Source organism: Hydra viridissima, unplaced genomic scaffold, assembly GCF_058129835.1.
Source record: "Hydra viridissima isolate aposymbiotic clone 2 unplaced genomic scaffold, HvirCarnegie_v1 scaffold_7, whole genome shotgun sequence".
NCBI classification, from domain to species: domain Eukaryota; kingdom Metazoa; phylum Cnidaria; class Hydrozoa; order Anthoathecata; family Hydridae; genus Hydra; species Hydra viridissima.
The window spans coordinates 3,292,333-3,310,369 of NW_028324306.1; the positions used below are offsets into that span (position 1 = coordinate 3,292,333).

Below are 18,037 nucleotides of genomic sequence, written 5' to 3' on the forward strand. Positions count from 1 at the left end.
CACAGGTTAGATGATCACTGATCTCTTTGTTTTCCGTGATTGCTTTCTTCATGTTGGCTGCAGCATCAGTAACACCCACTTTGTAAAGGTCTTCCCTCTGAAGACCAGGAAATTGAGAAATCATGTGGTCTATTCCTTGTGCAAGCAAAACCCCTGTATGTCTCCTAATAAAGTTTTGGCAATCCAAAGATAAGTTTTTGAGTTCAAAGTCTTTGGTAACATAATGCAATGTAAGGGAGACGAAGGGATCACCATTTCTTGCAGTCCATCCATCTGTAGTGAAAGCTGCCATTTCGCAATGCGGGATGTCTCTCTCAATTTGCATTTTTACATCATGTCTTAGATTGCGATAAATCATTGGTAGCTTGAATTTGGATAAGGTGGTTGGACTTTTTAGGTTGGCTTGTGGACAAAGATAATTCAGCAGCATTTTGAAGCCAGCAGTTTCAATAACGTGAAACGGGAGGTTAGAGAGAACTAGTGAAAGGGTTAGGATGGTATCAAATTCCAACTGTTGAGCACTTTGTGAAGGCCACTTTATTGTTTCAGTAAAGTCGTCCATTTTTGTTTGGTGACTTGATGATGCATCATGTGGGAGGTTATCATGCCTTTTGTTTTTATCAATAGGACCAAAATATCTTCTTTTGGTACTGGACTTATCAGCCTCTGCCTGAGCATTCCTCTTTTCTTGAAATTTCTTCTCTTTATTTTCGTTATCGACTTTTTGCATCTGGTAAAAAGATAGCGGATTGCAGGATCTGAAATAAAATAGTGGAATTATATATGTTTAAAAGGATGCGAATTACAATGTTTCAGTAGTAGATAGTTCATAAAAAATAAATACATGAACCACAAGACACATTAGTGTTTTTTTAGTAATTCTAAATAAATTTTTTTTTTATCATGTTGCATTTTACCATGGACATATAAGAAATGGACCTGCAACCTATTGCTTTTTTTTTTGCGAACCATGCTCGTTACGCATAGTTAGAAATCTTTTTTAAAGATAACAGCAAAAGAACCAAGTTTTAAGCTTAATTTTATATAGATTGACATTCTTAATACCTTAAGAAATAACACGGACAATGAATGAGACTTTGTTTACACGAAAAAAGTTCCCAAATTTACAAATATTTATCTTGAAAAAATGATGAAAATCTGTTCGTGCCGACAACTAATTTCCTTTAACTTGGTGTAATTTGTTTAGTAATTTGTCAACGCGTGAAATAGTTACTTTATCCTGAAGTACAGTCTTATTAAACAAATGCTATAAAAGTTTAAACTAATACCACGTGATCAGAGGTTCTGTTTTTAAACTGTGGGCAGCCATTTTAATAGATTTTTTTGTTGACTGGTAAAAATTTAGAGTTAGGGCCAATTTATATGGAAATCAGGCTGGCTCGGCAAACGAGCCAGCCCGTTTACCGAGAACTCGACGTTATCCTTATTTCAACTTAATTTTATTTGGCGTTTATATGAATAAACAAACAAGCCCGGATCGCTATCCGGGCCAGCTCGTTTATTCATATAAACGCAAAATTTTTTGAAGCCAGTTTTGGGCTCTCAAGAAGGCGGCGGATACAACGAACGGCTATATGAAAATTAAGAAACTAATGATAATCAAATTTTATATCTTAAGCTCAAATATTGATAAGTTTCAAATAAAAATCTATTTTTTGTTTAGCATAAGATTTTTTTTTTATAAAAATAACGGAATATTACATAATTACATAAATTACATAAATTACATAAATTTCAAATATAAATATTTTTTTATTTAACAAAACATATTCTAACAATAGCTTGTTGTATGTTAACTTTTTGCTTTTTGTTTTTTAGAATAAATATGAGCCCATAATTATGAATAAATATGAGCCCATAATTATGAATGTGGTCTAAGTCATATTTCTTATTTCGAGATATTTAATGATTCGCATTTGAATAAATTAAAAAATTCCGTATAACGTCGTAATTACAACTACTTTTTAAAGGTTCATTTTTGACGATTTCTTAAAAATGACATTGAATATATTTAGTTTAAAATCATGTCGTGTGAACTAAGTGATAAATTCATTTTTTTTTTAATTTTGACTTAGACCACTTTCATAATTATGGGCACATATGATAAAATACAAATTCTCAGTAAAACTAAGTACGAGTTTTAATTTTAGTTTGTTTCAATTTAGTTTGTTTAATAGTAGTGAAGAAAAAGTATTTGTTTACTTGTGCAGAAATCTCAAATTTAAAATAATTAGCATTTGTAATATAACTTATGTACCTTTTAGTTCTTAACTACCCAATGCTTGTGCTAGAAGCAGGGGCCTGTACAGGAATTTTTTTGGATAAGTTGCAATTTTAACCCCTTCCCAAAAATGTTAAATTTTAGCATCCCCCCCCCCCCTCCTCATTGACAAACGCATATATGAGGTAAGACGGCTTAGTGTATGTACAAACGTAAGTCCGAATTTAATTTTTAGTGTTTAAAACCCTTACTTTCTTTTTATATTGTTCAAAATGCAAGTAATTAAAAAGATACACAGCTTTGTATAAAACAATTGGGGATGTCCATTGATATATTTTAATATATGCTTGTTGTTAATTGTAGTCTTCTCCTACTGATGATAAATATCAAAAGAATTTGACTAAAACTTTACTAAGGGTGTAATTGAAATGGAAGTCCGGAATTTGTTCTCTAAGAAATAATAACTTTTATTTTTTTAAAATTAACAAAAGAAAATATTTAAAAAATGAAGTACTTTATAACTTAATAAAAAAGGTATGTCCATTCAAGTTTTTTATTAATTTGTTTAAGTCAAAAATTAAAACAACCTCCGTTTAATATATAAATCGTTTTTTAATAAACTTTAGACCGTTCTTGATTTGACAAGCGCTATAATAAAATACCAAACCGTAGGGGAGAGTAGGGTATTGGCGAACGCGGGGTAAATCCGAACAAGGTCATTACGGCATGTTCGATTTGGAAACTTGACAAATTTTTTTCCCCCTGGCGAGAGTGTGTTCCATGATCAGTTCCAGACGTACAGTAGTGTAGTATAGATGCGCATGTTGTTCACGATAGATCTATTCTAAGTTTTTCTCTTTGTTTCATGTAATTTTTACTTGCGAAACATTTATGTATTGGCTATACTAAGTATATAAAACCTAAACTTTTTTTTATGTAGTTGCAAAGTATCATAATCATGGAGTTTTTTAACACGTATTATATTTAGGGTATATTAATACAACCTATAATTAATACAACGGTATGTTCGGAATTACCCCACGTGCGTAGGGTAATTCCGAACACCAATGGTTTTGTTTTTGATCGAATTTTCTATTTTTTTATAAGATGTATGAAAATTGCTTTTGAGTGTTTTTAACTGAATAGTTAGACTAAATGATAAGCAATAAATATCATCAATATATAGTTATAGTTGTCTTTAATTCGCATTCCCGCTTAGCTGTTCGCCAATACCCCACTCTCCCCTAAATCTAACTGTTATCCCGGATTAATAACTTCTTACCATTTGTTCGAACAATTAACCTTGTATAGTTTGCTTTAGTTTGCTATAATTATTCGCTCCCCGGCAAACATAAGACGTCTTAAGACCGTCTTATTCAGGTCTTTAAATGGTCTTGTCTTCGATTGACGTCTTCAAGATGTCTTTAAGACGTCTTTTAAAAGACTGTATGGTCGAGAAACATTGCGCGTCTTCGTAAGACGTCTTCAAGACGTCTTTTAAAAGACTGTTGCGTCGTGTAAAATTGCGCGTCTTCGTAAGACGTCTTGAAGACGTCTTTTAAAAGACTGTATCTTAGTGAAAAATCGCTCGTCTTCGTAAGACGCCCTAGAGACGTCTTTTAAAAGACTGTATCGTAGTGAAAAATCGCTCGTCTTCGTAAGACGCCTTAAAGACTTTTTTTTCTTTTCGAATAATTCTACCAAACAAAAAGACGTCTTTTAGTTGTCTTAAAGACGTCTTTAAAAAGACTTTCGGCGTGAATAAACTTAGTGTCTTTTAAAGATGTGAAATTTTTCATAAAAAGTTTTATCTCGACCAATATTAGTTCTCTAAATCATTATTCTAGAAAAAGGTTTTATATAGGTATCATTATGGAAACTGAAAATAGAATGAAGCGTCGTCGCTTGAATAAAAGTATGTTGAATTTTATAATGACATTTGAAGATGAAGATATTAATGATAGTACATCGAATTTGAATCCTGATTTTAATGCTTCTCAGGCTGAGCCTGAAAATCCTTGTAAAGCCCTAAATAATGTTTTTAAAGAAGAAAACAATAAGTCTTTGAGTTGTAATTATGAGAATTTTGAATGTTTTAATGCAGCACCACTTTTGACAACAGAAACATTATCAGAAGATTTAGCAATGTGGTCTTCGAAAAGCAAAATTTCTCAAAACCAATTAAACGAGCTTTTGAGTATTCTTAAAAAACATGGTCATTCAGAGTTACCAAAAGATGCAAGAACACTTTTAAAACCCTCTAAAGTTGTTACAGTAGATAGGAATTGTGGTGGAACTTATGCTTACTTTACTATTGCTGATGGCATAAATAATTTTTTGAATTTGAAAAATGATTCTCAATGTACTGGGTTATCAATTACTATTAATGTTGATGGGCTACCTCTTTTCAAATCTTCTAATCTTCAATTATGGCCAATACTTGGTCTTATAGAGAACTATATTTTTATCATTGCACTTTTCTGTGGTGATGGTAAACCAGACTGCTTGGATGGTTTTCTTAATGATTTTCTCAAAGAATCTTTATTGTTAAGTGGTGAAGGTTTATACTATAATGATAAAAAAATTGATGTTACACTTAAAGCATTCATATGTGATGCACCTTCTCGCTCTTTTCTTAAATGTATACAAAGTCATACAGGATATTACTCCTGTGAACGATGCCAAGTTAAAGGATTTTATGAAGAGCATAGAGTGGTTTATATTGATAACAACGCATCAACTCCAAGATTAACTGAAGAGTTTAATTCCTTTTTGTACACTGATCATCAGAAATCTCTTACTCCTTTAGCTCAACTTAAAATACCTTGTGTTTCTGATTTTATTTTGGATTACATGCACATGGTTTGTCTTGGTGTAGTAAGACGTATACTTACTTTTTTAAAGTCTGGTCCAAAACATTGTAGACTTTCAAATGGCCAAATAAAAAAAATATCTGATAATCTGTTAAGCTTACGTGGTATGATGCCATCTGAATTTGCTCGACAACCACGTTCCCTTTTAGAGTTAGATCAGTGGAAAGCAACAGAGTTCAGACAATTTATCTTATACACTGGTCCCTTAGTTTTAAAGGGTGTTGTTAGCAAAGAAATTTATAATCATTTTCTAACATTGCATGTTGCAATGGTAATTCTCTTAAATGAAGACAGTGAATTTAGGAAACATTATCTTGCTTTTGCTAGAGAACTCATTAATTATTTTGTTATCAACTCAAAACATTTATATACAAATTCATTCTGTGTTTACAATGTTCACTGCTTACTTCATATTTGTGATGATGTTGTTAAATTTGATTGTTCACTAAATGACATATCTTGTTTTCCCTTCGAAAATTATATGCAGACATTAAAGAAAGCAGTAAAAAACTCAAAGAGTCCTGTTTTTCAAATAGCCAAGCAATATCAAAGTATACAATCTATGTTAAATACAAAATCTCGAAAACTAAAAGTTTCAGTGAAGCTGAATAATTCATGTTTTTACATAGGAGAAAATCAATTTTGTTTTGTTGATGAGAAATTATCATCTGGATTTTTTAAGTGTAGAATATTTAGACTTGATTTACAAAATGATTTATATACACAACCTATTCAGTCTAAAATCTTTCAAATTTTCTTCATACCAAGTATTGATGAAATTGGAGTTAAGTTTGTTGAGTTAAAAATGGAAAATCTTTGCCGAAAGGTTGTTGTTCTACCTTGGAAGGGAGGTCTTGCATGCTTTCCTTTATTGCATGAAATAGAACATTAATTGAAAGGTTTTTAAGTTCAAATTTCTTTTGATTAAATATTTTATATTTATTATGTTTAATTAATTTGCATCTTGTATCCAAAGTTATATATATATATATATATATATATATATATATATATATATATATATATATATATATATATATATATAATGATTTATTTTTAACTTTATTTTTCCATTTTATTTGTTTTTTACAGTTAATATTTTTGTATAAAAAGATAATTTTTAATTGAAATTATCTATAAAAAAATAAATATAAAAAAAAAGTTAAATTATCAACAAAAACCTAATAATAAGTTGGAATAACAGAAATAAGTAGCAATAACAAAAGACAACTGTCTTTTAATTTAAAAAACTTATAAAGGAATGAAAAGGAACAAAAAAAATCATTAGGTTAATAATTATGGTGATAATGACAAGAAAGAGCACTAATTTGTCTGAAAAAACAGACAAATAAAACGAAAAAAGGAATTAAAAACAGCGTTAAAATAACTGTGTGGGCAGTTTAAATAAATCTGTTTAATATTTTAAATATTTAAGATATTTTACTTCATCACTAACTATTAAAGGTAGTTTTAATAAATAATCTAAATAATAAAGAAATGAAACAATGTTATAAAAAATTAAATCTCTTAGATAATTTTTTTTTTAATTTTACTTTTTTAGCTCTTTAACTTTATTTCTTTTATTTGTTCATTTACTGAATTTTACTTAAAAAGTGGTTTTTTTAAATTTCAAAAAATGATAAATAATTGCATTTAAATACATTTTTAAATAAAGCAAAGATAATTTCAATTAAAGATTATCTTTTTAAACAAAAATATAAACTGTAAAAAACAAATAAAATGGAAAAATAAAGTTAAAAATAAAGTTATATATATGTATATATATATATATATATATATATATATATATATATATATATATATATATATATATATATATATATATATATATATATATATATATATATATATAAAATAACATTATTATAACATTGTTTCATTTCTTTATTATTTAGATTATTTATTAAAACTACCTTTAATAGTTAGTGATGAAGTAAAATATCTTAAATATTTAAAATATTAAACAGATTTATTTAAACTGCCCACAGTTATTTTAACGCTGTTTTTAATTCCTTTTTTTGTTTTATTTGTCTGTTTTTTCAGACAAATTAGTGCTCTTTCTTGTCATTATCACCATAATTATTAACCTAATGATTTTTTTTGTTCCTTTTCATTCCTTTATAAGTTTTTTAAATTAAAAGACAGTTGTCTTTTGTTATTGCTACTTATTTCTGTTATTCCAACTTAATATAAGACTTTTGTTGATATTTTAAATTTTTTATTTTTTTTTCATGATTTAGTTTTACACCATGATTTGGGCAAGAGCTGTTTGGATAGAGAACTTTGAGGAAATAGAAGATGTTGTTCCTAGAAGGTGAATAGATACTGATAAAAAAATATTATTCTGGCCTGCAGGTGTATCTTATCATAGAGCTGTTAAAGATGAATTGGATGTGGATGAGACATGGGACAAATATAAACTTGTTAAAATCAAATTTGAGAGTGGTATGAAATATTTTATAAGAGCTATAATATATATATATATATATATATATATATATATATATATATATATATATATATATATATATATATATATATATATATATATATTATAGCTCTTATAAATCCAATATAAACATCAAATATTTTGCCACCATGTATGTGCTGGCAAAATATCTGATTTTATATTGGATTTATAAAAGTTTTGATTCTTTTAGATAATATGGAAGAACTAAAAGAATATTGTTACACCACAGCAACAGAGGAAGAAGATGAAATTGATATTTGTGTTTCCAAAGATACCTTTAAAGTGAAAAGTAATGTTAATGGTATAATTACATTTAATTATATTTATGTTAATTATTTATTTTTATTTGTTTAATGTCAAATATATATTGTAAATTAATATGTTTGTATAAATACTAAAAGAAAAATAAATAAAACTATTATGTTTTAGAGTTACTTGACTTTCCTTTGCCTCCGCCAGTTTTTAAATCTGTGTTGAAAAAACCATTAAAAAGATCTTTTGACTCTAATTTGTCATCTGGATCTACTTCCAAACAATCTAATCTGTGTTCTGGTACATTTTGTCTCTTAATTTTCAATTTTTTCAAAATTAGAATTTATATATTTTTAATCTACACTATTACTGAATTCCTATTTTTAGCTGAAACTTCTTTACTTCTACATTCAACTACAGAGGAACAATCACCTTCATATTCTGGTGCACTATGTATGTATTATTTTTGATATTTCTACTATATTTTTTGTTCATTAAAGTTGGAATATTCTTTTATTGTTAACTTTATCTTTGTTTCACTTATTTTTACATTCACAATCAACTGAAATGGTACAATCAAATTTTTTTTTATATATAATTTTTTTTTATAGACTCTAAACTAAAAAATATTATAATCCCCCTCCTCTTACCTATCAACTTTTGTGGTCTCGAGGAGCTAAAGCCTAAAATAAGAAAAAAATGTATTAATAATAACAAAGTACCAAAAATTTTTTAAAAAGATTTGTTGCAGATTAAAAAAGTAACTTTTTATTATTTATATATATAATTTTTTTTTTGCTTTAGTTATACCTCATACATCAGAACCAAACAAAAAGCTTCAGAAAACAGACATACAAGAAAAAACCATGATTCAAGCGCTTGGATCTGAGAAGTTACTTAAAAATAAGTTTCCTATGGAAGTTGGAAGTAAGCTTTTTAACATTTACTTGATTTTTTTATTTGGAGTAAGTAAAATGTGGAGAGTTTGTTCTCACATTTGGATTTTTTTTAGGTATAAGAATAATACTTGTAAACAATTTTGAAAATGTATTAATAAATGTTTTGCATTTTGTATATTTCTTTTTTCATTTTCTTCATATAATTTAGAATACCAACACATGATGTTCAAGATGGTTTCAAAGGTTCTTGAAAACCAGGAGCTTATTTTAGCTATAAACAAACAATCCAATAGTAATTTTGCAATCAAGAAATTAGACACTATTGCAGAGTATGAGGATTTTATCAAAAGTTTAGAGGATGATTGTGTTCGACTTGATTTGGTAAATCTTTATCCATATGTAAATCTTTATAATCCATATAAATTAAAAGTGAAAATAGTTATTTTTTTATAATTATTTTGCCAAACTTTTATTTAGGTTAAACAGCTCAGTTTTTTAGGTGCAGAAGATTTTAAACAACTGACAAGATTGGTCATGAATAGGTTTTTTTATTACATTTTGCATAGGAATCATTTTTCGTATTTGTGGTAAATATATTTTTCATGTATAGTAATTATGGAAATCAATAATTATAAATTGTTTAATATTTTTCATAAATTTTATCATTTATTCGATATGTTTTTAAGATTATTTACAAATAACCTGTTGACACAGTTCAACTTAAAAGGTTCTGGTGGAAAGATTGGTTTGTTATCAACTAAACTGTATGACTTAATAGAAGGTAATCTAAAATAGGTTTAAATTATTCAACTTTTAATTTAGTTAAAAATCTATGTTAAGTTAAATTTATTTCCAATATATTTGATAAATATATCCTACATGATTAATTTGATTTTTAGAAGTTATAAAAAGAAGATTTGAAAAGGTTTCAAATGCTGAAATTAAACAGCAAATTGGACGGTATTGTAAAAATGCTCCTTCACGGCAAAAAACAAAATAAAAAAATATTCTTTTTTATTGTTATATATTGTATATATTATTATATGTTGTATAAATTGTTAAATAGAAAGATACTTGGTAACAATCCAACTAACTGTATTATATGTACCTTTTTAAATTATTTACGTTGTTTTTTTTTTTTTTAATAATTTTCTTTTTCTTCTTTAATAATGTTTCCAAAAAACAAAGTAAGAACTTGAACTTGCTCAATAGTGTTTTTAATGTTGTTAATACAATAGGTAATCGCAACCTAAATATACCATTAATACTACACAGTTTTCTTAAAACATAATTAAATAAATCTTTAGGCCGTCTTAAGTAAGACGCCTTTAAACAATCTTAAGCAAGACGTCTTTGCGACGGACAATGTAGACCTTTTTAAGACATCTTTAAGACGTCTTTTTTGATCTTTATAAGACGTCTTTAAGACAACTACAAGACGTCTTTTGTGTGCTGGTTATATTCAGTAAACCGTCTTGAATAAAGCGTCTTTAATCCGTCTTAGACAAGACGTTTTTAAGCTGTCTTCAGTAAGACGTCTTTAAACAGTCTTGAGTAAGACGTCTTTTCGACGGACAACGTAGACCTTTTTAAGACATCTTTAAGACGTCTTCCTCGATCTTGAAAAGACGTCTTAAAGACGACGAAAAGACGTCTTTTTGTTTGCTGGGTCTGTTTGCTTTTATCTACCGACGCATCATATTTATTCAAAATATTGAAGTTGTGAACAAATATATAAAGATACATATTTTGGGTATGTCCAGCGACGTAGCAGACATCCCCTAGACACGCCCCTGAGAAGGTTAGTAACGCAACTGCATGTTGCGTTATTGAAAATATAAAATTTGTCAAAATTGTAGGTAGACACCACTACCGCTTACCATTCAGTTGTGTAATCAACCTTCTAGCACACTGTATTGGGTAACTAAGAACTAAAAGGTACATAAGTTATACATAAATATTAACTTAATCGTAAATTGCACATAAAAAAATTATATCGAATATTTTGAACTTTAACATTTAAATTAACAATTTCTTTAATTGTCTAATTTTTTTAAAATCATTTCATTTCTATAAACTTTTTAAAAATTTGATTAATTGCCTTATTTTTCTTTCAAAACTGTTTAATTATTTTCTTTCATATTACAATAAAGTCGTCCCAGCAAACAAAAAGACGTCTTTTCGTCGTCTTTAAGACGTCTTTTCAAGATCGAGGAAGACGTCTTAAAGATGTCTTAAAAAGGTCTACGTTGTCCGTCGAAAAGACGTCTTACTCAAGACTGTTTAAAGACGTCTTACTGAAGACAGCTTAAAAACGTCTTGTCTAAGACGGATTAAAGACGCTTTATTCAAGACGGTTTACTGAATATAACCAGCACACAAAAGACGTCTTGTAGTTGTCTTAAAGACGTCTTATAAAGATCAAAAAAGACGTCTTAAAGATGTCTTAAAAAGGTCTACATTGTCCGTCGCAAAGACGTCTTGCTTAAGATTGTTTAAAGGCGTCTTACTTAAGACGGCCTAAAGATTTATTTAATTATGTTTTAAGAAAACTGTGTAGTATTAATGGTATATTTAGGTTGCGATTACCTATTGTATTAACAACATTAAAAACACTATTGAGCAAGTTCAAGTTCTTACTTTGTTTTTTGGAAACATTATTAAAGAAGAAAAAGAAAATTATTAAAAAAAAAAAAAACAACGTAAATAATTTAAAAAGGTACATATAATACAGTTAGTTGGATTGTTACCAAGTATCTTTCTATTTAACAATTTATACAACATATAATAATATATACAATATATAACAATAAAAAAGAATATTTTTTTATTTTGTTTTTTGCCGTGAAGGAGCATTTTTACAATACCGTCCAATTTGCTGTTTAATTTCAGCATTTGAAACCTTTTCAAATCTTCTTTTTATAACTTCTAAAAATCAAATTAATCATGTAGGATATATTTATCAAATATATTGGAAATAAATTTAACTTAACATAGATTTTTAACTAAATTAAAAGTTGAATAATTTAAACCTATTTTAGATTACCTTCTATTAAGTCATACAGTTTAGTTGATAACAAACCAATCTTTCCACCAGAACCTTTTAAGTTGAACTGTGTCAACAGGTTATTTGTAAATAATCTTAAAAACATATCGAATAAATGATAAAATTTATGAAAAATATTAAACAATTTATAATTATTGATTTCCATAATTACTATACATGAAAAATATATTTACCACAAATACGAAAAATGATTCCTATGCAAAATGTAATAAAAAAACCTATTCATGACCAATCTTGTCAGTTGTTTAAAATCTTCTGCACCTAAAAAACTGAGCTGTTTAACCTAAATAAAAGTTTGGCAAAATAATTATAAAAAAATAACTATTTTCACTTTTAATTTATATGGATTATAAAGATTTACATATGGATAAAGATTTACCAAATCAAGTCGAACACAATCATCCTCTAAACTTTTGATAAAATCCTCATACTCTGCAATAGTGTCTAATTTCTTGATTGCAAAATTACTATTGGATTGTTTGTTTATAGCTAAAATAAGCTCCTGGTTTTCAAGAACCTTTGAAACCATCTTGAACATCATGTGTTGGTATTCTAAATTATATGAAGAAAATGAAAAAAGAAATATACAAAATGCAAAACATTTATTAATACATTTTCAAAATTGTTTACAAGTATTATTCTTATACCTAAAAAAAATCCAAATGTGAGAACAAACTCTCCACATTTTACTTACTCCAAATAAAAAAATCAAGTAAATGTTAAAAAGCTTACTTCCAACTTCCATAGGAAACTTATTTTTAAGTAACTTCTCAGATCCAAGCGCTTGAATCATGGTTTTTTCTTGTATGTCTGTTTTCTGAAGCTTTTTGTTTGGTTCTGATGTATGAGGTATAACTAAAGCAAAAAAAAAATTATATATATAAATAATAAAAAGTTACTTTTTTAATCTGCAACAAATCTTTTTAAAAAATTTTTGGTACTTTGTTATTATTAATACATTTTTTTCTTATTTTAGGCTTTAGCTCCTCGAGACCACAAAAGTTGATAGGTAAGAGGAGGGGGATTATAATATTTTTTAGTTTAGAGTCTATAAAAAAAAATTATATATAAAAAAAAATTTGATTGTACCATTTCAGTTGATTGTGAATGTAAAAATAAGTGAAACAAAGATAAAGTTAACAATAAAAGAATATTCCAACTTTAATGAACAAAAAATATAGTAGAAATATCAAAAATAATACATACATAGTGCACCAGAATATGAAGGTGATTGTTCCTCTGTAGTTGAATGTAGAAGTAAAGAAGTTTCAGCTAAAAATAGGAATTCAGTAATAGTGTAGATTAAAAATATATAAATTCTAATTTTGAAAAAATTGAAAATTAAGAGACAAAATGTACCAGAACACAGATTAGATTGTTTGGAAGTAGATCCAGATGACAAATTAGAGTCAAAAGATCTTTTTAATGGTTTTTTCAACACAGATTTAAAAACTGGCGGAGGCAAAGGAAAGTCAAGTAACTCTAAAACATAATAGTTTTATTTATTTTTCTTTTAGTATTTATACAAACATATTAATTTACAATATATATTTGACATTAAACAAATAAAAATAAATAATTAACATAAATATAATTAAATGTAATTATACCATTAACATTACTTTTCACTTTAAAGGTATCTTTGGAAACACAAATATCAATTTCATCTTCTTCCTCTGTTGCTGTGGTGTAACAATATTCTTTTAGTTCTTCCATATTATCTAAAAGAATCAAAACTTTTATAAATCCAATATAAAATCAGATATTTTGCCAGCACATACATGGTGGCAAAATATTTGATGTTTATATTGGATTTATAAGAGCTATAATATATATATATATATATATATATATATATATATATATATATATATATATATATATATATATATATATATATATATATATATATATATATATATATATATATTATAGCTCTTATAAAATATTTCATACCACTCTCAAATTTGATTTTAACAAGTTTATATTTGTCCCATGTCTCATCCACATCCAATTCATCTTTAACAGCTCTATGATAAGATACACCTGCAGGCCAGAATAATATTTTTTTATCAGTATCTATTCACCTTCTAGGAACAACATCTTCTATTTCCTCAAAGTTCTCTATCCAAACAGCTCTTGCCCAAATCATGGTGTAAAACTAAATCATGAAAAAAAAATAAAAAATTTAAAATATCAACAAAAGTCTTATATTAAGTTGGAATAACAGAAATAAGTAGCAATAACAAAAGACAACTGTCTTTTAATTTAAAAAACTTATAAAGGAATGAAAAGGAACAAAAAAAATCATTAGGTTAATAATTATGGTGATAATGACAAGAAAGAGCACTAATTTGTCTGAAAAAACAGACAAATAAAACAAAAAAAGGAATTAAAAACAGCGTTAAAATAACTGTGGGCAGTTTAAATAAATCTGTTTAATATTTTAAATATTTAAGATATTTTACTTCATCACTAACTATTAAAGGTAGTTTTAATAAATAATCTAAATAATAAAGAAATGAAACAATGTTATAATAATGTTATTTTATATATATATATATATATATATATATATATATATATATATATATATATATATATATATATATATATATATATATATATATATATATATATATATATACATATATATAACTTTATTTTTAACTTTATTTTTCCATTTTATTTGTTTTTTACAGTTTATATTTTTGTTTAAAAAGATAATCTTTAATTGAAATTATCTTTGCTTTATTTAAAAATGTATTTAAATGCAATTATTTATCATTTTTTGAAATTTAAAAAAACCACTTTTTAAGTAAAATTCAGTAAATGAACAAATAAAAGAAATAAAGTTAAAGAGCTAAAAAAGTAAAATTAAAAAAAAAATTATCTAAGAGATTTAATTTTTTATAACATTGTTTCATTTCTTTATTATTTAGATTATTTATTAAAACTACCTTTAATAGTTAGTGATGAAGTAAAATATCTTAAATATTTAAAATATTAAACAGATTTATTTAAACTGCCCACACAGTTATTTTAACGCTGTTTTTAATTCCTTTTTTCGTTTTATTTGTCTGTTTTTTCAGACAAATTAGTGCTCTTTCTTGTCATTATCACCATAATTATTAACCTAATGATTTTTTTTGTTCCTTTTCATTCCTTTATAAGTTTTTTAAATTAAAAGACAGTTGTCTTTTGTTATTGCTACTTATTTCTGTTATTCCAACTTATTATTAGGTTTTTGTTGATAATTTAACTTTTTTTTTATATTTATTTTTTTATAGATAATTTCAATTAAAAATTATCTTTTTATACAAAAATATTAACTGTAAAAAACAAATAAAATGGAAAAATAAAGTTAAAAATAAATCATTATATATATATATATATATATATATATATATATATATATATATATATATATATATATATATATATATATATATATATAACTTTGGATACAAGATGCAAATTAATTAAACATAATAAATATAAAATATTTAATCAAAAGAAATTTGAACTTAAAAACCTTTCAATTAATGTTCTATTTCATGCAATAAAGGAAAGCATGCAAGACCTCCCTTCCAAGGTAGAACAACAACCTTTCGGCAAAGATTTTCCATTTTTAACTCAACAAACTTAACTCCAATTTCATCAATACTTGGTATGAAGAAAATTTGAAAGATTTTAGACTGAATAGGTTGTGTATATAAATCATTTTGTAAATCAAGTCTAAATATTCTACACTTAAAAAATCCAGATGATAATTTCTCATCAACAAAACAAAATTGATTTTCTCCTATGTAAAAACATGAATTATTCAGCTTCACTGAAACTTTTAGTTTTCGAGATTTTGTATTTAACATAGATTGTATACTTTGATATTGCTTGGCTATTTGAAAAACAGGACTCTTTGAGTTTTTTACTGCTTTCTTTAATGTCTGCATATAATTTTCGAAGGGAAAACAAGATATGTCATTTAGTGAACAATCAAATTTAACAACATCATCACAAATATGAAGTAAGCAGTGAACATTGTAAACACAGAATGAATTTGTATATAAATGTTTTGAGTTGATAACAAAATAATTAATGAGTTCTCTAGCAAAAGCAAGATAATGTTTCCTAAATTCACTGTCTTCATTTAAGAGAATTACCATTGCAACATGCAATGTTAGAAAATGATTATAAATTTCTTTGCTAACAACACCCTTTAAAACTAAGGGACCAGTGTATAAGATAAATTGTCTGAACTCTGTTGCTTTCCACTGATCTAACTCTAAAAGGGAACGTGGTTGTCGAGCAAATTCAGATGGCATCATACCACGTAAGCTTAACAGATTATCAGATATTTTTTTTATTTGGCCATTTGAAAGTCTACAATGTTTTGGACCAGACTTTAAAAAAGTAAGTATACGTCTTACTACACCAAGACAAACCATGTGCATGTAATCCAAAATAAAATCAGAAACACAAGGTATTTTAAGTTGAGCTAAAGGAGTAAGAGATTTCTGATGATCAGTGTACAAAAAGGAATTAAACTCTTCAGTTAATCTTGGAGTTGATGCGTTGTTATCAATATAAACCACTCTATGCTCTTCATAAAATCCTTTAACTTGGCATCGTTCACAGGAGTAATATCCTGTATGACTTTGTATACATTTAAGAAAAGAGCGAGAAGGTGCATCACATATGAATGCTTTAAGTGTAACATCAATTTTTTTATCATTATAGTATAAACCTTCACCACTTAACAATAAAGATTCTTTGAGAAAATCATTAAGAAAACCATCCAAGCAGTCTGGTTTACCATCACCACAGAAAAGTGCAATGATAAAAATATAGTTCTCTATAAGACCAAGTATTGGCCATAATTGAAGATTAGAAGATTTGAAAAGAGGTAGCCCATCAACATTAATAGTAATTGATAACCCAGTACATTGAGAATCATTTTTCAAATTCAAAAAATTATTTATGCCATCAGCAATAGTAAAGTAAGCATAAGTTCCACCACAATTCCTATCTACTGTAACAACTTTAGAGGGTTTTAAAAGTGTTCTTGCATCTTTTGGTAACTCTGAATGACCATGTTTTTTAAGAATACTCAAAAGCTCGTTTAATTGGTTTTGAGAAATTTTGCTTTTCGAAGACCACATTGCTAAATCTTCTGATAATGTTTCTGTTGTCAAAAGTGGTGCTGCATTAAAACATTCAAAATTCTCATAATTACAACTCAAAGACTTATTGTTTTCTTCTTTAAAAACATTATTTAGGGCTTTACAAGGATTTTCAGGCTCAGCCTGAGAAGCATTAAAATCAGGATTCAAATTCGATGTACTATCATTAATATCTTCATCTTCAAATGTCATTATAAAATTCAACATACTTTTATTCAAGCGACGACGCTTCATTCTATTTTCAGTTTCCATAATGATACCTATATAAAACCTTTTTCTAGAATAATGATTTAGAGAACTAATATTGGTCGAGATAAAACTTTTTATGAAAAATTTCACATCTTTAAAAGACACTAAGTTTATTCACGCCGAAAGTCTTTTTAAAGACGTCTTTAAGACAACTAAAAGACGTCTTTTTGTTTGGTAGAATTATTCGAAAAATAAAGACGTCTTTAAGGCGTCTTACGAAGACGAGCGATTTTTCACTACGATACAGTCTTTTAAAAGACGTCTTCAAGACGTCTTACGAAGACGCGCAATTTTACACGACGCAACAGTCTTTTAAATGACGTCTTGAAGACGTCTTACGAAGACGCGCAATGTTTCTCGACCATACAGTCTTTTAAAAGACGTCTTAAAGACATCTTGAAGACGTCAATCGAAGACAAGACCATTTAACGACCTGAATAAGACGGTCTTAAGACGTCTTATGTTTGCCGGGGTATAAGATGTACATCGGTTCACCGCTAAGAGCTCTGATCGCCGCCATCTTGGAAGGCCAATTTTGGCTTCAATATTTTTTCGAAAACAACAATAGAATACGTTATCCAGTTATATTTTGAGATCAGTGGTTTAAAATATACTAAATTATAGTAAGAGTAAATCACTTACTTTAAGTGAGCTTTAACTCAACTGGTGCTACCTTGAGACAGCTTAATCACTTTTTTGCACTTATTGCACTCAGCAAATCCTGATTTTCTGCCAGAGCCAGAGATGTTATCCTCTTCTCTGTCTAGCTTGGTAAAGTAAT

The 18,037-nt window shown here is 27.0% G+C and overlaps 2 protein-coding genes across 13 annotated transcripts; one reads left to right on the plus strand and one right to left on the minus strand.

Moving 5' to 3' along the window:
- Positions 1-3,789: 3,789 nt before the first annotated feature.
- Positions 3,790-9,846, plus strand: LOC149885648 (uncharacterized). 6 transcript variants are annotated; one of them, XM_090092636.1, is made up of 10 exons: positions 3,790-6,014; positions 7,377-7,581; positions 7,797-7,907; positions 8,036-8,158; positions 8,246-8,311; positions 8,663-8,785; positions 8,966-9,138; positions 9,235-9,299; positions 9,444-9,538; positions 9,657-9,846. In XM_090092636.1, the coding sequence occupies exons 3-10, from the start codon at positions 7,802-7,804 to the stop codon at positions 9,755-9,757; spliced, it is 852 nt and encodes a 283-aa protein (XP_089948762.1). In that variant the 5' UTR covers positions 3,790-6,014; positions 7,377-7,581; positions 7,797-7,801; the 3' UTR covers positions 9,758-9,846. The 6 variants fall into 6 exon arrangements, with proteins under 6 accessions (XP_089948762.1, XP_089948757.1, XP_089948759.1 ...); XM_090092633.1 differs by having other exon boundaries at positions 3,973-6,014; positions 7,377-7,450; XM_090092635.1 differs by having other exon boundaries at positions 4,033-6,014; positions 7,377-7,450; positions 7,797-7,895.
- Positions 9,847-11,495: 1,649 nt separating this feature from the next.
- On the minus strand, positions 11,496-17,477 carry LOC149885649 (uncharacterized). Of its 7 annotated transcripts, none has more exons than XM_090092639.1 (10): positions 15,360-17,401; positions 13,912-13,985; positions 13,435-13,545; positions 13,184-13,306; positions 13,031-13,096; positions 12,557-12,679; positions 12,204-12,376; positions 12,043-12,107; positions 11,804-11,898; positions 11,496-11,685 (listed from the first exon to the last, which is right to left on the minus strand). In XM_090092639.1, exons 2-10 carry the CDS (start codon positions 13,925-13,927, stop codon positions 11,585-11,587), a joined length of 873 nt encoding a protein of 290 aa, XP_089948765.1. In that variant the 5' UTR covers positions 13,928-13,985; positions 15,360-17,401; the 3' UTR covers positions 11,496-11,584. The 7 variants fall into 7 exon arrangements, 6 of the variants coding, with proteins under 6 accessions (XP_089948765.1, XP_089948768.1, XP_089948766.1 ...); XM_090092642.1 differs by having other exon boundaries at positions 13,781-13,985; positions 15,360-17,395; XM_090092640.1 differs by having other exon boundaries at positions 17,217-17,339.
- Between the last annotated feature and the right edge of the window lie 560 nt (positions 17,478-18,037).

Excerpts from the sequence above, each read along its gene's own strand:
- LOC149885649 (XM_090092637.1), bottom strand. The coding sequence starts at position 17,259 with ATGGAAACTGAAAATAGAATGAAGCGTCGTCGCTTGAATAAAAGTATG.
- LOC149885648 (XM_090092631.1), top strand. The coding sequence starts at position 4,115 with ATGGAAACTGAAAATAGAATGAAGCGTCGTCGCTTGAATAAAAGTATG.